The 18,596-nt window shown below is 31.4% G+C and overlaps 2 protein-coding genes, 1 long non-coding RNA gene and 1 other non-coding gene across 8 annotated transcripts in view; 3 read left to right on the top strand and 1 right to left on the bottom strand.

Annotated features, from left to right (window-relative positions):
* The first annotated feature begins 331 nt into the window (after nucleotides 1–331).
* LOC100865520 (uncharacterized) lies at nucleotides 332–7,352 on the top strand. Of its 3 annotated transcripts, none has more exons than XM_012493240.3 (14): nucleotides 332–431; nucleotides 538–755; nucleotides 1,239–1,473; nucleotides 1,552–1,754; nucleotides 1,864–2,144; nucleotides 2,223–2,493; nucleotides 2,575–3,302; nucleotides 3,610–3,882; nucleotides 4,532–4,789; nucleotides 5,370–5,678; nucleotides 5,864–6,081; nucleotides 6,170–6,286; nucleotides 6,428–6,546; nucleotides 6,622–7,352. In XM_012493240.3, exons 3-14 carry the CDS (start codon nucleotides 1,265–1,267, stop codon nucleotides 6,792–6,794), a joined length of 3,159 nt encoding a protein of 1,052 aa, XP_012348694.1. In that variant the 5' UTR covers nucleotides 332–431; nucleotides 538–755; nucleotides 1,239–1,264; the 3' UTR covers nucleotides 6,795–7,352. The 3 variants fall into 3 exon arrangements, with proteins under 3 accessions (XP_012348694.1, XP_086767746.1, XP_086767745.1); XM_086911620.1 differs by lacking the exon at nucleotides 332–431 and having other exon boundaries at nucleotides 616–755; nucleotides 1,552–1,661; nucleotides 1,722–1,754; XM_086911619.1 differs by lacking the exon at nucleotides 332–431 and having other exon boundaries at nucleotides 616–755; nucleotides 2,235–2,493.
* LOC147657059 (Nuclear RNase P) lies at nucleotides 4,909–5,198 on the top strand. Its single transcript, XR_015293208.1, has one exon.
* Nucleotides 7,297–18,596, bottom strand: part of Fstl5 (follistatin-like 5) — a 61,147-nt gene continuing 49,847 nt past the window's right edge. For 2 of the 3 annotated variants that reach the window (XM_031919764.2, XM_012493247.3), the window contains 15 exons: nucleotides 15,955–16,093; nucleotides 12,635–12,871; nucleotides 11,982–12,166; nucleotides 11,771–11,905; nucleotides 11,559–11,691; nucleotides 11,155–11,330; nucleotides 10,940–11,063; nucleotides 10,560–10,853; nucleotides 10,251–10,372; nucleotides 9,866–10,003; nucleotides 9,563–9,778; nucleotides 9,331–9,481; nucleotides 9,044–9,244; nucleotides 8,825–8,971; nucleotides 7,297–8,754 (listed from right to left, as the gene is read on the bottom strand). In XM_031919764.2, coding sequence (XP_031775624.1) covers nucleotides 8,525–8,754; nucleotides 8,825–8,971; nucleotides 9,044–9,244; nucleotides 9,331–9,481; nucleotides 9,563–9,778; nucleotides 9,866–10,003; nucleotides 10,251–10,372; nucleotides 10,560–10,853; nucleotides 10,940–11,063; nucleotides 11,155–11,330; nucleotides 11,559–11,691; nucleotides 11,771–11,905; nucleotides 11,982–12,166; nucleotides 12,635–12,871; nucleotides 15,955–16,093 — 2,628 coding nt within the window. In that variant the 3' untranslated portion in view covers nucleotides 7,297–8,524. The remainder of the gene's footprint in view (nucleotides 8,755–8,824; nucleotides 8,972–9,043; nucleotides 9,245–9,330; nucleotides 9,482–9,562; nucleotides 9,779–9,865; nucleotides 10,004–10,250; nucleotides 10,373–10,559; nucleotides 10,854–10,939; nucleotides 11,064–11,154; nucleotides 11,331–11,558; nucleotides 11,692–11,770; nucleotides 11,906–11,981; nucleotides 12,167–12,634; nucleotides 12,872–15,954; nucleotides 16,094–18,596) is intronic. The other variant, XM_012493246.3, reaches the window with a different exon arrangement.
* LOC147657060 (uncharacterized) lies at nucleotides 14,466–17,128 on the top strand. Its single transcript, XR_015293172.1, has 3 exons — nucleotides 14,466–14,913; nucleotides 15,091–15,302; nucleotides 15,961–17,128. It is a non-coding gene; the product is annotated as an uncharacterized LOC147657060 (long non-coding RNA).

Below are 18,596 nucleotides of genomic sequence, written 5' to 3' on the forward strand. Positions count from 1 at the left end.
AGTTTCTATTAAATTTGATAAGTCGATTAAATATTTTTATTTGTTTTTTATTAAGTAAAATATTGTTAAAATGTTAATATTTTATAATATAATATAATTATGAACAAATTTAAATAAAAATTTTGTTTAAATAAGAAAAAATATATTGTTTCCAATACATTTATATCTTTTATAGAATAACCAGTTTGTACAAAAAAACATTTTATTGAAGATAGAATGAAATTTTAGGCGCGTAAATGGAATTTCCCTAGTAAATAAAAAGTAATACCTACATTGCAAATTAAAAAATAGCTATGCCAACTTCCTGAAGCGTTGTAAGCAGGTCTATAATCGTAGGTAAATCTTCCTTTTCTAGCGCATCCATTGACCATGCCGTTTACTGCAATGGCGGTATAGATATTTCATGAAGAAGAAAGTGGATTTTCTGCAATGTAAGTGAATATTGGTTTTATTTTTTTTATACACCCATATTAAATATAAAATTGTATGTTTTTCTGTGTATATTTATATCAAATTTGTGCTATTACGATATTACAGGATGATTACGATTTGTGTGGGCAAGGTCTAGTTGTACTTTTATAGACTACAGAATTCAGTTTCTTCCATATTGATCAGTGTACTAGCCAATATAATATAATCTTACTTCTAAAAAACAAAAAAATCCAGTTATCGATAATAATTGTTCCTTGAGGAGTTTATCAACTTACAACAATAGGACGCCAAAGAATTCGCGGTAATCGTTCCCGACGTCTTAGGTTAGGATGATTTAAATATTGTTTGATGATTTCATATAATTCAATTTAATTTGTAAAATTTTGGCTTGAAATGATATTTATATTTTATTATCATTATTTGTTATTTTTTATATTCATTTATTTGTTATTAATGTTATACTAAATGAAATTTAAACGTTGCATGTAGATCTTAACAAAATTAGAGGGAAAACAGAACAATAAATAAAATTCTAAAGTTTTTTTGCTTTTATGAAAAAAATATTTTTATGTATATCACTATTTACTAAATTTAATGTTTTTATAATATTAAATATATTAGATTTATATTTTTTATATTTGTAACTTATTAATTTAAATAAATTTTATAAAGTTAAATATAATTTCTTATCAATTTATAAGATATAAATATGAAAAAAATTTTTATTTTAAGAAAGTATAAAATATAATGTTTTAATTTTAACAAATATACATTGATTCTTTCTTTTGTAATAATTATTCTTTTAGGTAATATTTGGTATTTCATTATCTGAATGGACAATAAGGTGGATGTCTCAGAAGTAGAAAATATTTCAATGATTGGATCTTCTGAAATTTATTATCTGCCTGAAGTCGCAGAGATATCAGAGGTGTTAGATTCTACTGGTCTTAGTCCATTAACTTCTTCTTTAGACCATACTTTAACTCTTCAAGAGGATAAACTGCTTTCATCAGAAGTTAATATGGGTATAGAAGATACATGGTATGATATTTATTCAAATAATTATTAATATATGTAATAAATTATTTAAATTATTAACATAATATTTATGTTATATAGGACTGAAGCAAATAGTTCTACATCAGATTATGCTATTCCACTTCCACCACCACCTGGTTTAAATGATTTTACAGATGTTGGTGCAGATCCTATTGGTGATAATGGAACTGGTATAGAATATGGTCCATTTTTACCTCCTGATACTCCAGCTCTAAACAATTTGTTTTCAGAAGGTGGAGATTCTCAAGATGATTCACAAATGGGTATGTATAAATACTGTCATATTTATGTATATAAAATTAATATCTGATTTAAAAAAAATTATTTATTAAGATAATTGATTAATATTTTATTTATACTTATGTTATATAGAAGATGTAGTTTTACGCGCGGGAGTATGTGGTCTTCGCAATCTCGGTAATACTTGTTTTATGGCTGCTGGCTTGCAGTGTTTAACTGCAACACCTCCCGTACTGCGACATTTTTTGGATTTACAACAAAGGGGAGAAAAACTTCCCCCTCCTGGATCATTGATGGCACATTTTAGTGCACTTCTTGGTAAAATGTGGTCTGGCAAATATAGTGTTCTTAGGCCTACTGAATTTAAACAAACATTGGGGGCATATCATTCACAATTTAAAGACTATAGACAGGTAACTTTGGAATATTTTTATATATTATTTATTTATTAATGAGGAATTTGAATAATTAATAAAAATAATGATTAACAGCATGATTGTCAGGAATTTCTTGCACTTCTGTTGGATTCTTTACATGAACAAATGAATACTGCAAAATGTACAAAAAATTGTCAAACTCCATCATCTACAACCACTGCCAACACGAATAATTCAATTGAAAATTCAAATGGGAAAATCATGTCTTCAGTCACTGCCACTAGTAATTCCAATTGTAATACAGATTTATTGGAAATGTATGATTGCTTACCATCACCAGAATGTCCAAATAGCCCCAATGTAACAATGGCTGGTTCACCAAGAGGTAAAAGTATATCTTATTAGAAATATCTATAATAAATTAAAATTATATATTATAAAAATAATAAAAATTACTTAATTTCAGATTTAGGGTCACCTATAGGAGAATTAGATAGTATTGCAAATTCGCCGCGAGGATCACCTTTAAATGATGGCGAGGATGACGAAGAAACACTTGATTCTGATGAAACTGTTGAAGCAAAATCAAATACGTTTATTCATAATGAAGTCGATGAAAAGAAAAATGAAGTCACACCTTCACTAAGGCTAGAAACATTAATTGAATTTTCAAAAAATGTTCCGAAATACCACGGTCTTTATGATATTCATAAAGAAGCAAAAACTAGCAATGCAAACTTCTTAGTAATGCAACAGGAATGTAATAATGAGATTCATTATGATTCACAAAAATTTCCGAAAGAAAATATTCGTAGAATGCCTTTAGATAATTCAAATCTAATGGAAAATCATGATTTTGATAATAAAAGTGTCAGTATCAAAAGGATAAAAGAAGTTAATGTTCAAAAAGTCAATTGTGGTGTAGATTATGCATCAAGTGGTTCTGATATAGAATATGATAATGGTTTAGAAAAATGTAATGTAAAACGTATGAGGTTAGATGATCAAGAAAAGAATCATAAACGTGATGGTCAAGGAAGTATTAGTTCTCAATGCATACGAATTTCACAAAGTTATGGAAATGGTACTGTAGAGACACAAGATGAAATTGAGGCTGATAAACATTGGGCAAAGCATTTAAAATCTAATAGAAGTATTATTGTTGATACTTTCCAAGGACAGTTTAAAAGCAAGGTAAATTTAATTATATCATATATAAAAATTTATATTGTGGAAACTATACGTTGGGGTAACTAGTTTATATATTTGGCTTTTACCGTAAAATGTTTCCTATATTAAAATTCAACAGCCATACCTTCTTGCTTTAAGAAGCATAAAAAGCATGTCTCATTCTGCTGATACAAATGTTTAAACTACATAGTATATGTGTAAATACATATAATATACATGTCATATATATAATAATACATATATAATACATATGTATATGTGTGTATATATTTAAAATAATTTATATTTTTATACTCTTTTTCCATTATAGGTTGTTTGTGCAGTATGTAATCATGTTTCTGTTACGTATGAACCTTTCATGTATTTGTCAGTACCACTACCTCATGCAATGGAGAGACAACTAAATGTTACATACGTTCCTGCAAATGGCGATCAACCTATAAGGTGCGTTGTTTCATTAAACAAACAATCACGCATTGGGAAATTGAAGGAGGAACTATTAAAAACACTTGGCAAAGAAAATATTGCAGTAACAAATATTGCACTTGCTGAAGTTTTAGAAAATCATATATCAAAAATTTTGGTAAGCATATAAAATTCAATTTGTTGTATCTATGAGAGTTGGTTTTTTAGTTTATTTATTTATATATAGTATATACATATATTTCAAGAAATTTTCATTTGATTAGTCAACTTATTATGATTTCATAATATTTTGAAAAAAATCTACAGATTGATAAATATGATAGTTGCTATTTGAATAAATTTTTAACACAATATGTTTTTTAAGGACGTTTCAAGACATTTATAGTTGTTAAGAATAAAGTTTAATTTTATACCATATCATAAAAAAAAAACGGTGCGTGGGTCTATATGTTAGTACAAGAACAATCATGGAGAGTGAAGAAGGCGGCTTATCGAGTAGTCTCGATAATCGTTGATACTGCTCTCCAAGAATAAATGTTGTGGAAGAACATTCTCGTAGCATAAAGTTTAGTTACGAGGCTACATTCCATCACACAGATTCAATTTTTTTGCTCCTATATTCTCCTATATAATCTGGTTTTCGTATTTATTTTGTTGTAATTGGCCCAATGTGGCCATCATTCCTCGATTATATTATTTTACCCTTGCACCGTAGGTATCGAGAATTATGTATCTTGCTTGCTGTAACTTATCGCACTAGACGGAATTGTCATTGTTGGATTGTACATCAAGGTTTTACATTTAAGGATGACAATACACTCTTGAGACACATCAATGATACGAATCGATCTATATATGCCTTTGAACTTACGGAACCTCCTGATGCATACACTTCAGTACCAGATGGTGGTGGAGATCGTGTAACCGAGGCCGATTCCTGTCAGAAATGTACAGTTACGGGAGAGGAAATACCATGTACAATTTGTCTCGAAGAATTGGATGGAGATTTGAAAAGGCACAGCGGGAACAGTTGCAATTTTGTTATGTGTGATACTTGTATTGAGGTAAGTTTTATTTATAATTTTTAGTTTTTTTTTTTTCATAATGTTTTTAAAAGTGATATAAAGATATTTTATTTGTATAAATATAATTGGCACAATATGAAAACCCGATGATGAAAACGGCAGCTTCAATCTAGCGGAAGGGGTATACAAGCAAGGTACATAGTTACCACAATTTCACCTCGGGAAGGTCTGAGATTAAACCAAGAAACATTCTAGACGGATGATACCATAAGGGTATGTACGGGAACCAGAAATAGCTTTACGTTGCCAATTAGCCCAGGAAACTTCATTTGAAGTAGAGGTACTTGGAAACGAAAAGATGGAAACCCGTATGGTTCGCTGTTTGAGTACAATCCGCAAGCCAGAAAATTTATCTTCTGGAACTCAATTCAGACTAATCTGAGGTTGCCGTATACTGAGGGTATTATATTATATGTTGATGTTTTTTTTTTATTCCTTAATATAATATATATAATAATTGTAAAAAATTGTAAAAATTGAAATTTGAATATATATTCAAGTGTATATTATAGTGAATATGTTATAAATTATTGTTTTAATTATTGTTTACGTTTAACAGAATTACTTCAAAAATCAAACGGAACCGCAAATGTGCCCAATGTGTTCAACTTATATGACTGCGTCGTCTTTTATTAAAATAGATCAAACAGGCAGACCGAGACCTGCAATTAGGATCTTAAATGTACCGCTAGTCTTGCGACATGATACAACAAACGAAACATCAAACAACCGTAAAGGAACAAAACTTTTTGGTTATCCTCATTTAGTAAGATTACCTTCAAGAGTGAATGCTAAAGATTTGTACGATATTGTAAGAAAAAATGTACCACAAGAAGGAAATTATACGCTTCATTTTGTTACAGGACAGGTAGAATATGATTAGTTAATACTTTTCTTTTTGTCAATGTAAAAATAAGTGATTAATTTTTAATAGATAAATATATTTATTTATTTATTAATATGTATAACAATTATAAATATTAGTTTTTAATAAATAAAATTGCGCTACAAAATTTCAAAATAAAATACATTAATAAATATATATTTTTATAGGGTCATCATTGTTCTCGTTGTATGTATACTACACATTGTACAGGGTGCAGTGTACCTGAAACGGGTATGGTAATCTTATGTAATGGAGATACTTTAGCAGTGCGTTATACGGAGCAGGTTCCTAAGATTGCATCCCCAATTGATCATGTTAGTATCAGCAAACAAAGGCCTCATCATCCTTTATCTTTATATGATTGTCTTCAAGCATTTAGTCAGAGGTAGGAATTATTATTAATAATTAAAATTTTTTGTTTTGAAAGTTTTCAAGTAACTTGTAAATAATATTCAGACTTACACGTTCTATAGCGAAACATTAGATGAACACAATCCTTGGTTTTGTCCAAAATGCGAACGAAATCGGTGCGCTACGAAGACTCTTACAGTCCACAGATATCCAAAGTTCCTTATAGTGTATTTGAAACGGTATGTCTTTATAGTTTTATATTTAATAATTTAATAATTTAGATTAGTAATAAGTGTTTAATTTAATAATAAGATTTGTTTTTTAATATATAAAATTGTATTTTTTTTTTTTTTTTTAATATAAATTGTATTTTTTTACAGATTCGTATTTTATGAGTGTACTAGTATGAAATTAGATGATAAAGTTACATTTCCATTGGTTGGTTTAAGCGTTGGACAACATCTATATGATCTTTATGCTTGTGTTTGTCATTTTGGAGGTACATATTTTTATTTCATTCATATTAATTTGGTATAATATGATATTATGTATATTATATATTATATATTTATAGGGGTTTCGGCAGGACATTATACGGCATACGCGAAGAATCCTCGCACTGATACGTGGTACTATTACAATGATGAAATTACAAGCAGACAGAAACCTCAAGAGGAAGATTTTAGCAACGCATATATACTTTTTTACAGTCGGCAAGGGACCAATTTAAAATCGTGCAATATATAACCAGTGCTGGAACGACGAAACTGGCAAATGGTCAGTGAGATACAAAGAGTGAGGAACAAAATAGGATACAAGGAATCAAGAGAAGAGTTTACAAGGTGTTGCGTTTATATGTTGATCAAACTACATCATCTTGAATGGAAAACTGCTCACAAATCTCTTGATCTATTTTTCCTAATAATTCGCTCATGGTCTGCCTCTTTGTCTCTTTTCCTTCCTTACATTATCCAATTTCTTGCTGCTGTTAAATTTCTAGCAAACATCTTATATAAAATGATACAGCACGTGCATCGAAATTCGTTGAATATTGTGCATTTTATCAGTGATCATTTATTCAGTTGAAAGGTATTGTGTATTTGCTAGATTCATTAATGGCGTTTAATGTGAAAACAGCAGTTGTAAGGAAGAATTAATAATTTGAAAAGAACTAAATGTATTTATACAAGATTAGTGCGTAAATATACGTTGAATTTGTACAGTAGGTGATTAAACGTAGACTTTGAGGTTTTGAACAGACGTAATTTATTAGTGAATAAAGGCGAATGTTACGACTAGAACACACTTAAAAGTACGATCCTTAATGATGGAGTGTAATCATTCACTGTATCATTATTTCCTTTTTATTTGAATGGATACAAGACTGCTAAAATGTTCATAATCTGCATGTACAGAGAAAAAAATTTGTATTTGCAGATTATTTATTAAATTAGTTTTGTTGTAATTTTATTACAAGATATTCATTTTATTTGTTATATGCGCTCGTATCCTCACGCGTACAATCGACACACGCATGCGTTATAATACATAATCATCATATCTGTTGTTAGTATGCTATTTGTGGCTCGATGACTGTATTATATACGTCTTTGTCGTATAAGTTATTGTAAAAATTACCATAAAAAAAACTGTTCCAATTTTTTGGTGAAAACCTATTAACTAGAAAGTGATTACATTATATTATATTTGTGTTCATTTGGTAATTTTGTGACTGTTCTTGTTTTTTAATTAACTAATTGGATAACATAAAAAAATCATTATAAATTCTTAATTATTAAAATTAATTCTTAATATTTAAGAAAATAACTTTTAAATGTCGTTAAAAAATAAAAAATGTCAAATTTTTAAATATTTCGATATATCGAGTTCAGAAATAACAAGTTTTAATAATTTATAATAAATATTGGGTAAGAAATAACTTTATTCTAATCGCTATTTGGAAGAATTCTATATATATCTTTATAGCCATTGAAAATTTATTCGAAAGAGAAATATACGAGTACAAAGATTGAGATATGCAAAATCGAGAGAAACTAAGGCCACCGATAGGGTAACGATTAGGTACGTTAAATATATATGTAAAAGACGATCTTTGGTATGTACATTAAAAATCTTATCGATAAATATTTCGCGATAAATATTTGCATTATAACGATCAAAAACGTTTATTCGCACGATGGTGTCAAAAATACGCCATTAATCATTGAAGAGTGATACTCGGAAACTTTTTAGATATTTTAACGATAACCATGGATAATGGTATGTTGGTGTTAGAATATATTTCTCAAAATTTGTTTCAACCATTCCTTCTTCTAACCTAACAAAACTACAATTATTCTATCCTTTTGTTCAAATAGTGATGTACATGATATTGATTTAATATCACTGTTTTTTCTGTGCTTGAATATTTTTCTTTATCTATACGCGCCATATATCGTTGTTAAAATTTCGATTGCTTAATGTAAAGACACTGTAAACCATACCACCGCTCCAGGATGTTGCAGACCTCCAATTTCACAATTTATTGTTCGAGTTTCGCCATTTAAAACGAAGAGTGCATCATTCGAAGGACTAACCATATATTTGCCAAATATACCACTTTGTACAATTGGTCTATTTGGGTTTCCCCACTTTGTTAAATTAGGCGATGTTGCTTTACCAACACCTGTTATCATTTCTACTTTGCCTATGATAAAAAAATAAATATTTTTAACTTTTTTAATGCAAAAAAGCATCGTATTAAAAAATTTTCATACCAGTTGATAGATCGAGGAAAAGAATGTTTTCCTTGTCAATAGATGACGCGTAAATATCGTAACCATGTGTCGTTTGTGATGGATAGAGTGCGATATCACTGATATTCAATGTCGTTTTCACATCAAATGCGAATTTCAAACCATCGGCTGAAAAAAGTGATGGATAATCACGAATGAAATACTTAAGAAATTGATAAGAAAAAAATAAATTCTAATTACATGATATTTCTTGTACGACTAGAGTTACGCCTGTTTCTTGCTTATCTAATGTGACAAGATGTCGAGAATCAGGTGAAATCGTTGGTTTTCCTAAAATTTTTGGCTTATATGCAAGAACGGTATCAGTTAAATAATCCAATAATAATTGACCCGTTGGTCGGTTAGTGACTGGTTCTTGGCATTCAATTACTACAAATCCATCTGAAATAAAAAATAGAATAATATAAGAAATGTTTATAGATTTATAATATATATTTATTAAGTTCATAAAGTATTGAATTACTCACATAGAACCGAAAATTGAACATTAATTGGAACACAATTATAAGAACTTAAATCAGCACTACGTGTATATTTCATATTCTTCAAATCCAATTTGTACATGTTACGTTGATTTGCGTGACTCACATAACCGTACTTGAAAATGTTTTCAATATCCTAAATGGATTAAAAAATGTACAGTAGTATTTCATTTATGTATCTTCAAAATAAATAATAATTTTCAATAATTATATTTACTTGTGGTTCAGGGATATAAATATTTTGGATTATATCGAATTGCGCATCAATGGGTTCTGGTCGAATAGCGCGATGCTTTTTCTTCTGAGCAGCATTTTCGATTACTTGAACAGTTTTCACATCGATATCTTTCTGATTTCGCCAATTCAATATCCATACTTGATCAAGAGAAGGAACATACCAAAGTTGAACAGGATTTTTATCTGTTGGTATTACCTAATAAGGAAAAAGACAAGATTTACTTTCATAATATATTATGATTAATCATTTAACATAATATTAACAAATAACAAGTTCACTCACGTCGACTATAACCATTTGTATTTCACTAATGACAAGCACGCGATCTTTATCCGGCTGGCTGACGTATACATATCGATTTGCGACATTGATTGCACGTCCCCACGAGCAAGGGATACCTTTAACTCCGCACACATGCTCCTAAATTATGAAATTGAAGGAAATATATATAAAAAATATAAAACTGATTTTATCGTCTAAGACTAGTAGCTAGACTATAATAATTATACGTTTTATAAAATTATTTATTAATTATTTAACGCAATAAGAGAATAACGTTTGATTTGAGAAATACATTTGGAAGCCTTGAATAATAACAATCTGAGTTAAGAAAGCCTAAAATCAAATAATGCGATAAATAATTATGTAATAACACATTTGATTTTACCTGTGTACCTGGTATAACATCCGTAGATCGAATTTCATGTCGCGGCCGACAAGCAGATGGCTCGTATACCAAAATCCCCCATTGGTGAAACGAGAAAAATCTTCGCTCCTCACTCTCAGTCGCTGGATAAAAGTATAATTTATATTAATTTATCTAGATAAAAAAAATAAATGATTTATATTTATTCCCCCTTTTTTATTAAATATAATTATACACATCAACTATGACAAAGAACTTTTTTTAATTTGTTTTCTATTAATTGTATGAAATAGAAAAAGAACAGATCTATATCATATGCATGTAACTTACTTGGAGTAGGTTGTTCTTGAACCACTAAACTACTGATGTCTCTGGTAATACCACCAATGCTGCTAGCTTGACACATGTAAGCCCCGGTATCGGCATAATCGACGTTCTTAATGATAAGTTTAGTACCGTTTCCAATAAGATCATATTTGTCCGGTTGATCATGGTTCAGCGCTTCGTCGTTTTTCAACCATTGAACTCGCGGAAGTGGTTCACCAGCCACGTGACACCTTATACTTGCCTCCTCTTTCAAACGTTTCGCTTGAAATCGCGGTGTCACTTTCACCTCGGGAATAGCTAAGAGTCGAAAACTTTTTAAAAATGATCGTTCTTTGCAAAAGAGAAAAATATCGATAAATCATGCGATATTTCGTAAAACTTACTATGAATAGTCAACACGTGTGTTTGAACGACATCCTGATTTCTAACTGCGTGACAAGTATAATTTCCGGCATGTATCAGTTGTACTTTTGTCAGATAAAGACTGCCATCGTTGAACACTCGGATCTATCAAATGAAAAAAGTTATTGTTGATTCATTGTATGCGAAGATAGATTCGTTTTAGCGATTTTGTTTAAGAAATTGTTTATCATCATACCTCAGGCTCGTTCAGTGTTTCTAAATCAGCTCCATTTCGTTGCCATACTAAAGGTGGTGGTGGTGTACCCGTGACATCGCATTTGATCTCCACGTTATCACCCACCCTTGCAGAAATATGATTCACTTCGAGAGATTTGTCCAGAGATACCACCGAGACACCTATGAACGATTGCGCTAATTTAAAGATACTTTAAGTATACGATAATATTCTTCATTTTGTGTACATAATTTATATATATATATGCATAAATATAAAATTTATATTTAAATTTTAATAGTATATAAAGAACTTATAAAGAACATCACTGAACAAAAAAAAAATATTTGCAAAGTTTTTTGTTTTTGTTTTTACTATGATTAAATTAAAGAATTGAATAATACAAGAGACAAGAAATTACTTACTGTAGAGTTTGCTGAACGCCATGTAAAATTCATTCACGTTCAATTTTCCATCGCCATCCGTATCATCATAGCTAATCATATGTCCGAGATTGCAGCCTCTGCACAATTCTTCTAAATCTTCGTTCTCCGCGAACTATGTAAATATAATAAAAAATATCTACAGTCATCGAATAAATTCAAAATCACGAAGAGGTTAAAAAAAAAAAAATTACCTGTTCCAATTCTTCGCGTTCCAAATTGCCATTATTGTTTCGATCGTAATGAGAAAACATTATACTGACGAGATACTCTTTGCTATGATTGTCTTGCGACATTAATCTCGCGTGATTGTAAAGCAACAAATTGTCCTGCAATGGAAGAATAAGTATCAATGATGATGAAGATATGACAAAGGCAAAGATTTAAGTAATTATTATTATATACCTTCATAATTTCGTATTCTTGATTCGAACATTCCTTCGAGTCGGAGTCGTTCTTGTCTGGTATCAAGTTATCTTTCAAACCACCCTTCTTTCGGCTCCTAGATTTTGGATAAGATACAATCTTGCTCGTTTTGAGGGATGTTCTGTTCATGTGTAAAGTTCTTCGAATGTGAGCATTCTCGATATCTGCGATTAATTTGGAAAAACGAGATGGTTATTTTAATTTAATCATACTAATCATTCGTCAATTTCTACGTGATAATTTAAAACGTCACTTTAATAGAATGGTGTCGATGATAATAGCTATTTTTGCTATTTTACACAGATAGAAATCTTCTTCATTTATTCAATTTTCGTGATTTTCTTTTTTATAAAATAATAATCAAAATGGATCATTCACTTTGTCATTCATGAAATTTTATACACCTTTCATTTTTCTATCTAACTTTTTATCATTCAATTGTCATTTAAAGAACTCTTTTAAATGCAGAATCATCGAATCGTCTGATTATTCTTTTCAAACTGTAATTGTACAATTTATACCTAACTTAATTTTCTAATATTATGATTAATAAATGTTAATAGGATTGATTAAAAAAAAATATCATTGATATCACACGTAACAATTTAATAATAATAATCAACAATTTTTACCGTGATGTAGGCATCGCATGAGTCTGCTTTTGGTCAACGACGATCCGGAATGGCAGGCGGCTCTGTGAAGCTCGCAATGATTTGCATAGATCTTGCCATTGCTCGCGCAAACAGGTCGATGCCTCCGTGGGCACTTTCGCATGCATACGCACACCGCGATTGTGTTGTTCGGCGAAAGTTCGCATTCTTTGCCGATCCCGCAATATTTTGAGGCGCAGGGATCGATCGCATGGGAGCCTGAAAAGAAAAATAAGAGGGGAGAGGGAGAGAGAAACGTCACGATTTCGCCGTTGGCTTCGAACAACATCGAAAGCTGTCCTCGAGCGATTGATTCCGCAAATACACGTGCGATTTGTTTTTCCGATCGTTGCGCGTTCGTACACGTCAGGGTCGGTTGAATTGAATCGAATTCGTCCACGTATTGAATAAGTGAAATTATTTAAATCTCGAGGCACAGATATCTTTTCATCCCTTCTCCTTCGTGAATTCGCGATCTCCTTGTCCTTCGTTTAAGGAGTTCGTTTATTCATCAAAGAGACTCTCGAATATTTTATTAGGAAGGACTTCGTTTAAATTTTCGAGTCCCTTTTATTACAGATTTGATGGAAAGGAATTGCGTATTGAACAAAGAATATTGTATTGGAGAGGCATTTCTGTTTTTTTTTTTTCGTCTCGAATTTTACATAACATGTAAAATTATACACGTATGTACGAAATTGTACGTTATAGCTCGTATATTGAAATGTTGAGCGATAAAAATGCATCGATGAAAATTAAATTTATTCATTAATTATTAGAAACTCGATTAATTAAGTTGTAACTTTTCTATCATAAAAATCTAGATATTAGTCTTATGAATATTTAAAATCTGAAATGGACAGAAGATTAAATAATTCTAATACATAATAAAACGCTATTAAAACGGGAAATTATTGAAATATGAAATGCTATTTATGAAAGTCGCATAAAAATTCATAATTGGAGTATTACATATGTTTAAATATTTTTGTGATCCCTTTGCAATATATTTTCACAATGAATGTTTCGCAAATTTTATAAATATTATCCAACTTAGTTGAGATTTTTATCTCGAAATTACATTACTCTCGTTTACTTAAGTTTAACAAATATATTTTTATTATCTAACACATATATAATGATTCACGAAAATATTTCTTTTTTATTTTTTAGTAAAATCAAAATTTCAATGTATTTTCATTTCTTAAAATATATTGCAATGATGCGAAATAAAATTTTGAACTTGTAAAATGTTCAAAATTTAATTGCTTTGTCATTTCTATTGTAAAAAAGGAAAAAAAATTCCCAGGCAAAATTGGATTGCGTTCAAAACATGAAAAGATGTCGAAATTTTAGGGGTTGATTTAACTTCTTCAAAGAGATTTTTTGTCAACAAAAAAAATTGCTCTATGCGTAATAATCTATTACGCTTTTTATACATTCTCATTATTCTCATTATAATTTTTAGCTTAGATAAATTCTCCTCTGTAAAATATTATTCGAATATTATTTTCATAAATCGCTGTGTGCGTATTGTTATATCGTTGAATTCTTGGTTACCGACGACAGATAAATTTGTTTTTCTCGACTTTCATCGTCTCATGTCCAGTGTTATAGAATAAATATTTCATACGCGTAACGTTTGTTGCAATCAATGCGTGGGTCAGCCGTGATTGACGCTAATTAGTACGCAAATTCGTAAAAATCACGACAAAGCTTCGAACGATCTTCGTGCATGTACAAATTCAATTCCTTTCTGATATTTAATATCATCGATCATTACAATCGATTTTCATTGGACAGCGTTCAAAGTGATCATAGCAAAAGAATGACGTATCTTCGTCATATGTCATTTATTCATCTGAAAAGAGAAATTGCACCCGAGTGAACCGCGTAATCAAATTATTTCTTAACCAAGTAAAATTGTGATGTGCGTGATGTACTACATAATCGTAATAACAATAATAATCATGCTGCTTCTCTTTCTGGCTTTTGCAATATATTTTAATCTTTAACTCGAAAAGAAAAAAGGGAGCAATTATGATCGAGATTGCAAAAAATTACGCAAAAATTTGTAAAATTCACGACAAAGTTTCGTGCAAATCGCATCGGCAATAACAACGACGCGTATCTTCGCGCTGCGTTACGAGTTTTTCAATCGTTCTTTTTGATATTTAATATAAATCGTCGATAATTGCAACGTTGTTTTTTTTCGTCGGCTGTGTTTCAATTTCACAATGTAACCATGTCCAAAAATCGATGTACGTATTTGTTATGTATTTTTATTTATCCGCGAAGTTGCACGCGAATCGAATTATTTTCTTTCTTAAATAAGAGACACGAAGTTTGACGGGCGATGTGCGCTATATTCTACGTAATCGCGATAATATTAATGCTTGCCCTAATTTTCTACGCGATTCTTGCCTCGTATCATTTAGTTTGAAGGAGAGGAGAACGAAGAAGGTATCACCTTCGAAACAGGGATTAAAACGAGAAGAATAAAAGAAGCGAGAACAAGACGAAGATCTTACTAGCAATCCAGATCGTTGGCGCGCTGATTATCACCGGCGTTGTGTGTTTCATCCTTAAAATATATTACTTGACAATCTTCATTGTCACCAATGGACGAGTACTAACTGCCTGAGCGAGAGTACGTTTCTCTTTTCCTTCATTTTCTCATATTTTAAATTGTTCGAAGTAAACCGCGAAAATCTGAATAGCAGGTATTATACATTCGGAAATTATACATTCATCGGTGTAATCGCTTAATTAAGAAATGTTCAGCCGGGGAAGCTGTGCGTTCCCGCCATCGAAAGAATAAGGCGAAATTCGCTTTTAGAAAATTCGTGGCTATACGAATAAAGCGTTCACGGTACATATAACTAGAATGGCGAGAATTTTTCTTCTTTTCTTTTTTATTATTCTTGTCAGGTATCAAATGCGCACCGCGTATAAACGCGTTCATTAATTTCTTCCGGCATGCCAACCAGTTTGTTAGTCTTTCAATTTTCATTTCTCTCGCGCCGAAGAAGAAAGAGGCGGCCTCCACGTTAATTTCGCGAAGGCTCGACTTTCCAGACGCATCTTCACCACCTCCTCCGTCCCATCCCGCGCGAAAATATTTTTTATTTTCCCACCTTTTCCTCTCTCTCCCCTTTCGAGGGGAAACGAAAAACGCGGGCAAACGAATAATGTAAACGGGGACGAGAAATAATGAAATAAATGAAATTTTCCGTTTTCGTGGAACGAGTTTTTTTTTTTTTTTTTAATTAAACCTTCTTTGATTAACCGCCACCACTTACTTTCAGCGAGATACGATTCTTCGGGAATCGAGGATCGATCGATCGACGGCGGTATCGTCATCATCGAGAGGCCGTCACTGTTGGAGGATGACGCATCGTAACTCTCGGCCACAGTGAAGTCTCGGTGTCGTCTCGAGTGCTGAAACGAATGAAAAATGCATACGTAAGAAGCGCGGTTAGGAAACTGGGTTAAAGGCGCGAGAGAGAGGCGGTCAAGAAAGAGTCTCCTCGCGGGGGGGTAGAATCGATGATGGGGAGAGGGCACGATCGACCGTACAGATTAGGCACGATCGGGCTTCGTAGGGAAAGGGGGCTGCATCGTTAACGAAAATTAGAGCGGACCACTTTTGCCCATAGTCGTGGATACTAGGGGGGAAGAAGGGGTGTATACCGCGACGCGGCCCCATTCTTCTCCAAGAAGAACTCACGGAATTTCGCTCACGTTTGACCAGAGCAACCGATGCTGCCTCTTTTCCATTTTTATTAAAAACGTCGAACGTCGGCTTGGAGAGAAGGAACGAGGCGTTATTAGCAAACTTTGTTACCCAAGTAATTTCTTTTGTGCCCGATCCGTTGTTGATACGAAACATCATCCACTATGAAAATTAATCTTCTTAAAAAAGCCGGCGGGAAGATGCTTCGGGAAGAAGGAGATTGCTTCTCCTTCGTATCTTTCGCATCAAACGATCCTTCTCTCTCTCTCTCTCTCTCTCTTTTTCTCCATCTGTCTTTCATCTTTAATTTTATCCTTTGTTCGACGAACCATTCGAAATAAAATAAACAGTATAAACAAATTGTCCCGAGACGAGCCTTTTCTCTTGTCTATCCATCCACAGCCCCATCCACAGTGAGTCAATGGCTACTTTGTTAATTTGTTAAGCGTAAAATTATCAACCAGTTATTAACGAATTAATTTGTAAACTTTTATAAATATCATTGTTATAAATGAGTAAATATTTCTTTAATACCTTTTTTTTTTTTCCCCATCTAATTGTGTAAATCCGTACACAATCGTGTAAAATTTGAAAAAGACGAGGACTTGTGATAAATTTTATTTTGGATTATCAATTGTTAATATATTTTTATTTAATATATATATTTTTTTTTTAATATAAAAATACGTGTAATCTAATAAATGTTTACATCTTTTCTAATAAATATCATATACATGTTTTATTGTTATCGCTTGATGTTAGTATCAAAGATTTATATATTTCTTAAATATTATCTCGATATGACACAACGACGTTATTCTATTTTCGTTTTTTTTATAATTTTTGCATTAATGCTATTAAAGCAAAGTTACATTATAGATTTAAATTTGGACTCTGTCCATTACTCTGTCCATCACTCTGATATATTATTGTATTTTGACGTAATAATACATGATATACCCTATTTTCATTCCCCCTAATAAATGTTACATGTTATTATTATTGCTTCATGTTTCGATGAAATTATAAAAATATAATATTTCGATGTAACTAATTAATGTCAATATCCCATTACAATCACGATATTCACTCGTCCATATCATCCGTATGAATGTATGACTTATGAATGGAAATGTGCATCGCTTCTCATCATCTAGAATTTCCAAAAATTGTTAAAAAAAATTCCTTTCGATCTTTGATGTTTTGAATTCTTGCCAAAAGGACGAAAGACGATAAAGTATCGTTAAAGTATTGGATTTTTCATTTAAAATGTGTGTGGCATACAATCTTTGCGAAGAAGAAGAAAAAGGAAAAAAGGGAAAAGAAAAATTGGATTTCAAAGCGATCTCGGTTCGGACACTGCTTGGTTCCGTTGGTTAATATAGGAAGCTGAAATATCAGAGTGACATTGGAAAATATGAGTAGTTTTAGAGACCATTCATCCTCCGCGGCCGCGTTATTTCACAGAGAAATTTATGAGGACGCAGCGGCGTTCCGTATCTCCATTAGCGTCGCCTAAAATTGTTCATTCACGGAACGGGTGTTTTCAATTACTCCCTGAAATTACCGGCCGCGAGGGAGAACAACTCTTTGAGAGGGAACTTTAAGAATTAATTTAGATAGCATGGAAACTCGTCTTTAAGAATCATTAAACTTCAAGCAGTTCCCCTCGTCCTCGCGGATTCCGTTGGAATTGTCCGTGGTTTCGTTGCTTTCGTGATCGATCCCAGATACTTTCTGAATATATTCTTCCGCGAGTATCTAGATGTTTGTCCCGATAGTGAAAAGATAGAAGAAATTAAAAGTATTGAAATATTGTGTCGTTTCTTAAGAAATTTGGAAATAGTATAGGAAATAAATGAATAATATCGTTTCTGATTGCAATTGTAAATTTGAAAATACAAGATCAAGGAAAATAAAAAATTTGCCTGGATCAAAAGAAATAATTCTCGTTGATAATAATTAGAATAATGATAACATGAGATGGTGTAACTTTAGAAAAAAAAAAAAAAAACAACGAAGTTGATAAATGCAGTACGAATCTTAAATACATAACAACACAATCACTTTTTTAACAATCAAATATACGCAAATTACGCTCTGTATATAATTACTATGGATTCGTAATAAGCATCCAGTTCTTCTCAAATTCATTGTTGGCAAATTACAGGATAAACGGGGATAAATTCTATTGAAATATTCATACTC

Source organism: Apis florea, unplaced genomic scaffold (assembly GCF_048593485.1).
Source record: "Apis florea isolate Af1SG1 unplaced genomic scaffold, ASM4859348v1 contig_3326_pilon, whole genome shotgun sequence".
Classification (NCBI taxonomy): Eukaryota; Metazoa; Arthropoda; class Insecta; order Hymenoptera; family Apidae; genus Apis; species Apis florea.

Coding starts and splice junctions, on each gene's coding strand:
- LOC100865520 (XM_012493240.3), top strand. CDS start 1,265: ATGGACAATAAGGTGGATGTCTCAGAAGTAGAAAATATTTCAATGATT. Junction 4,790..5,369: donor TGTGTGATACTTGTATTGAG/GTAAGTTTTATT, acceptor TACGTTTAACAG/AATTACTTCAAAAATCAAAC. Junction 5,679..5,863: donor TTCATTTTGTTACAGGACAG/GTAGAATATGAT, acceptor ATATTTTTATAG/GGTCATCATTGTTCTCGTTG.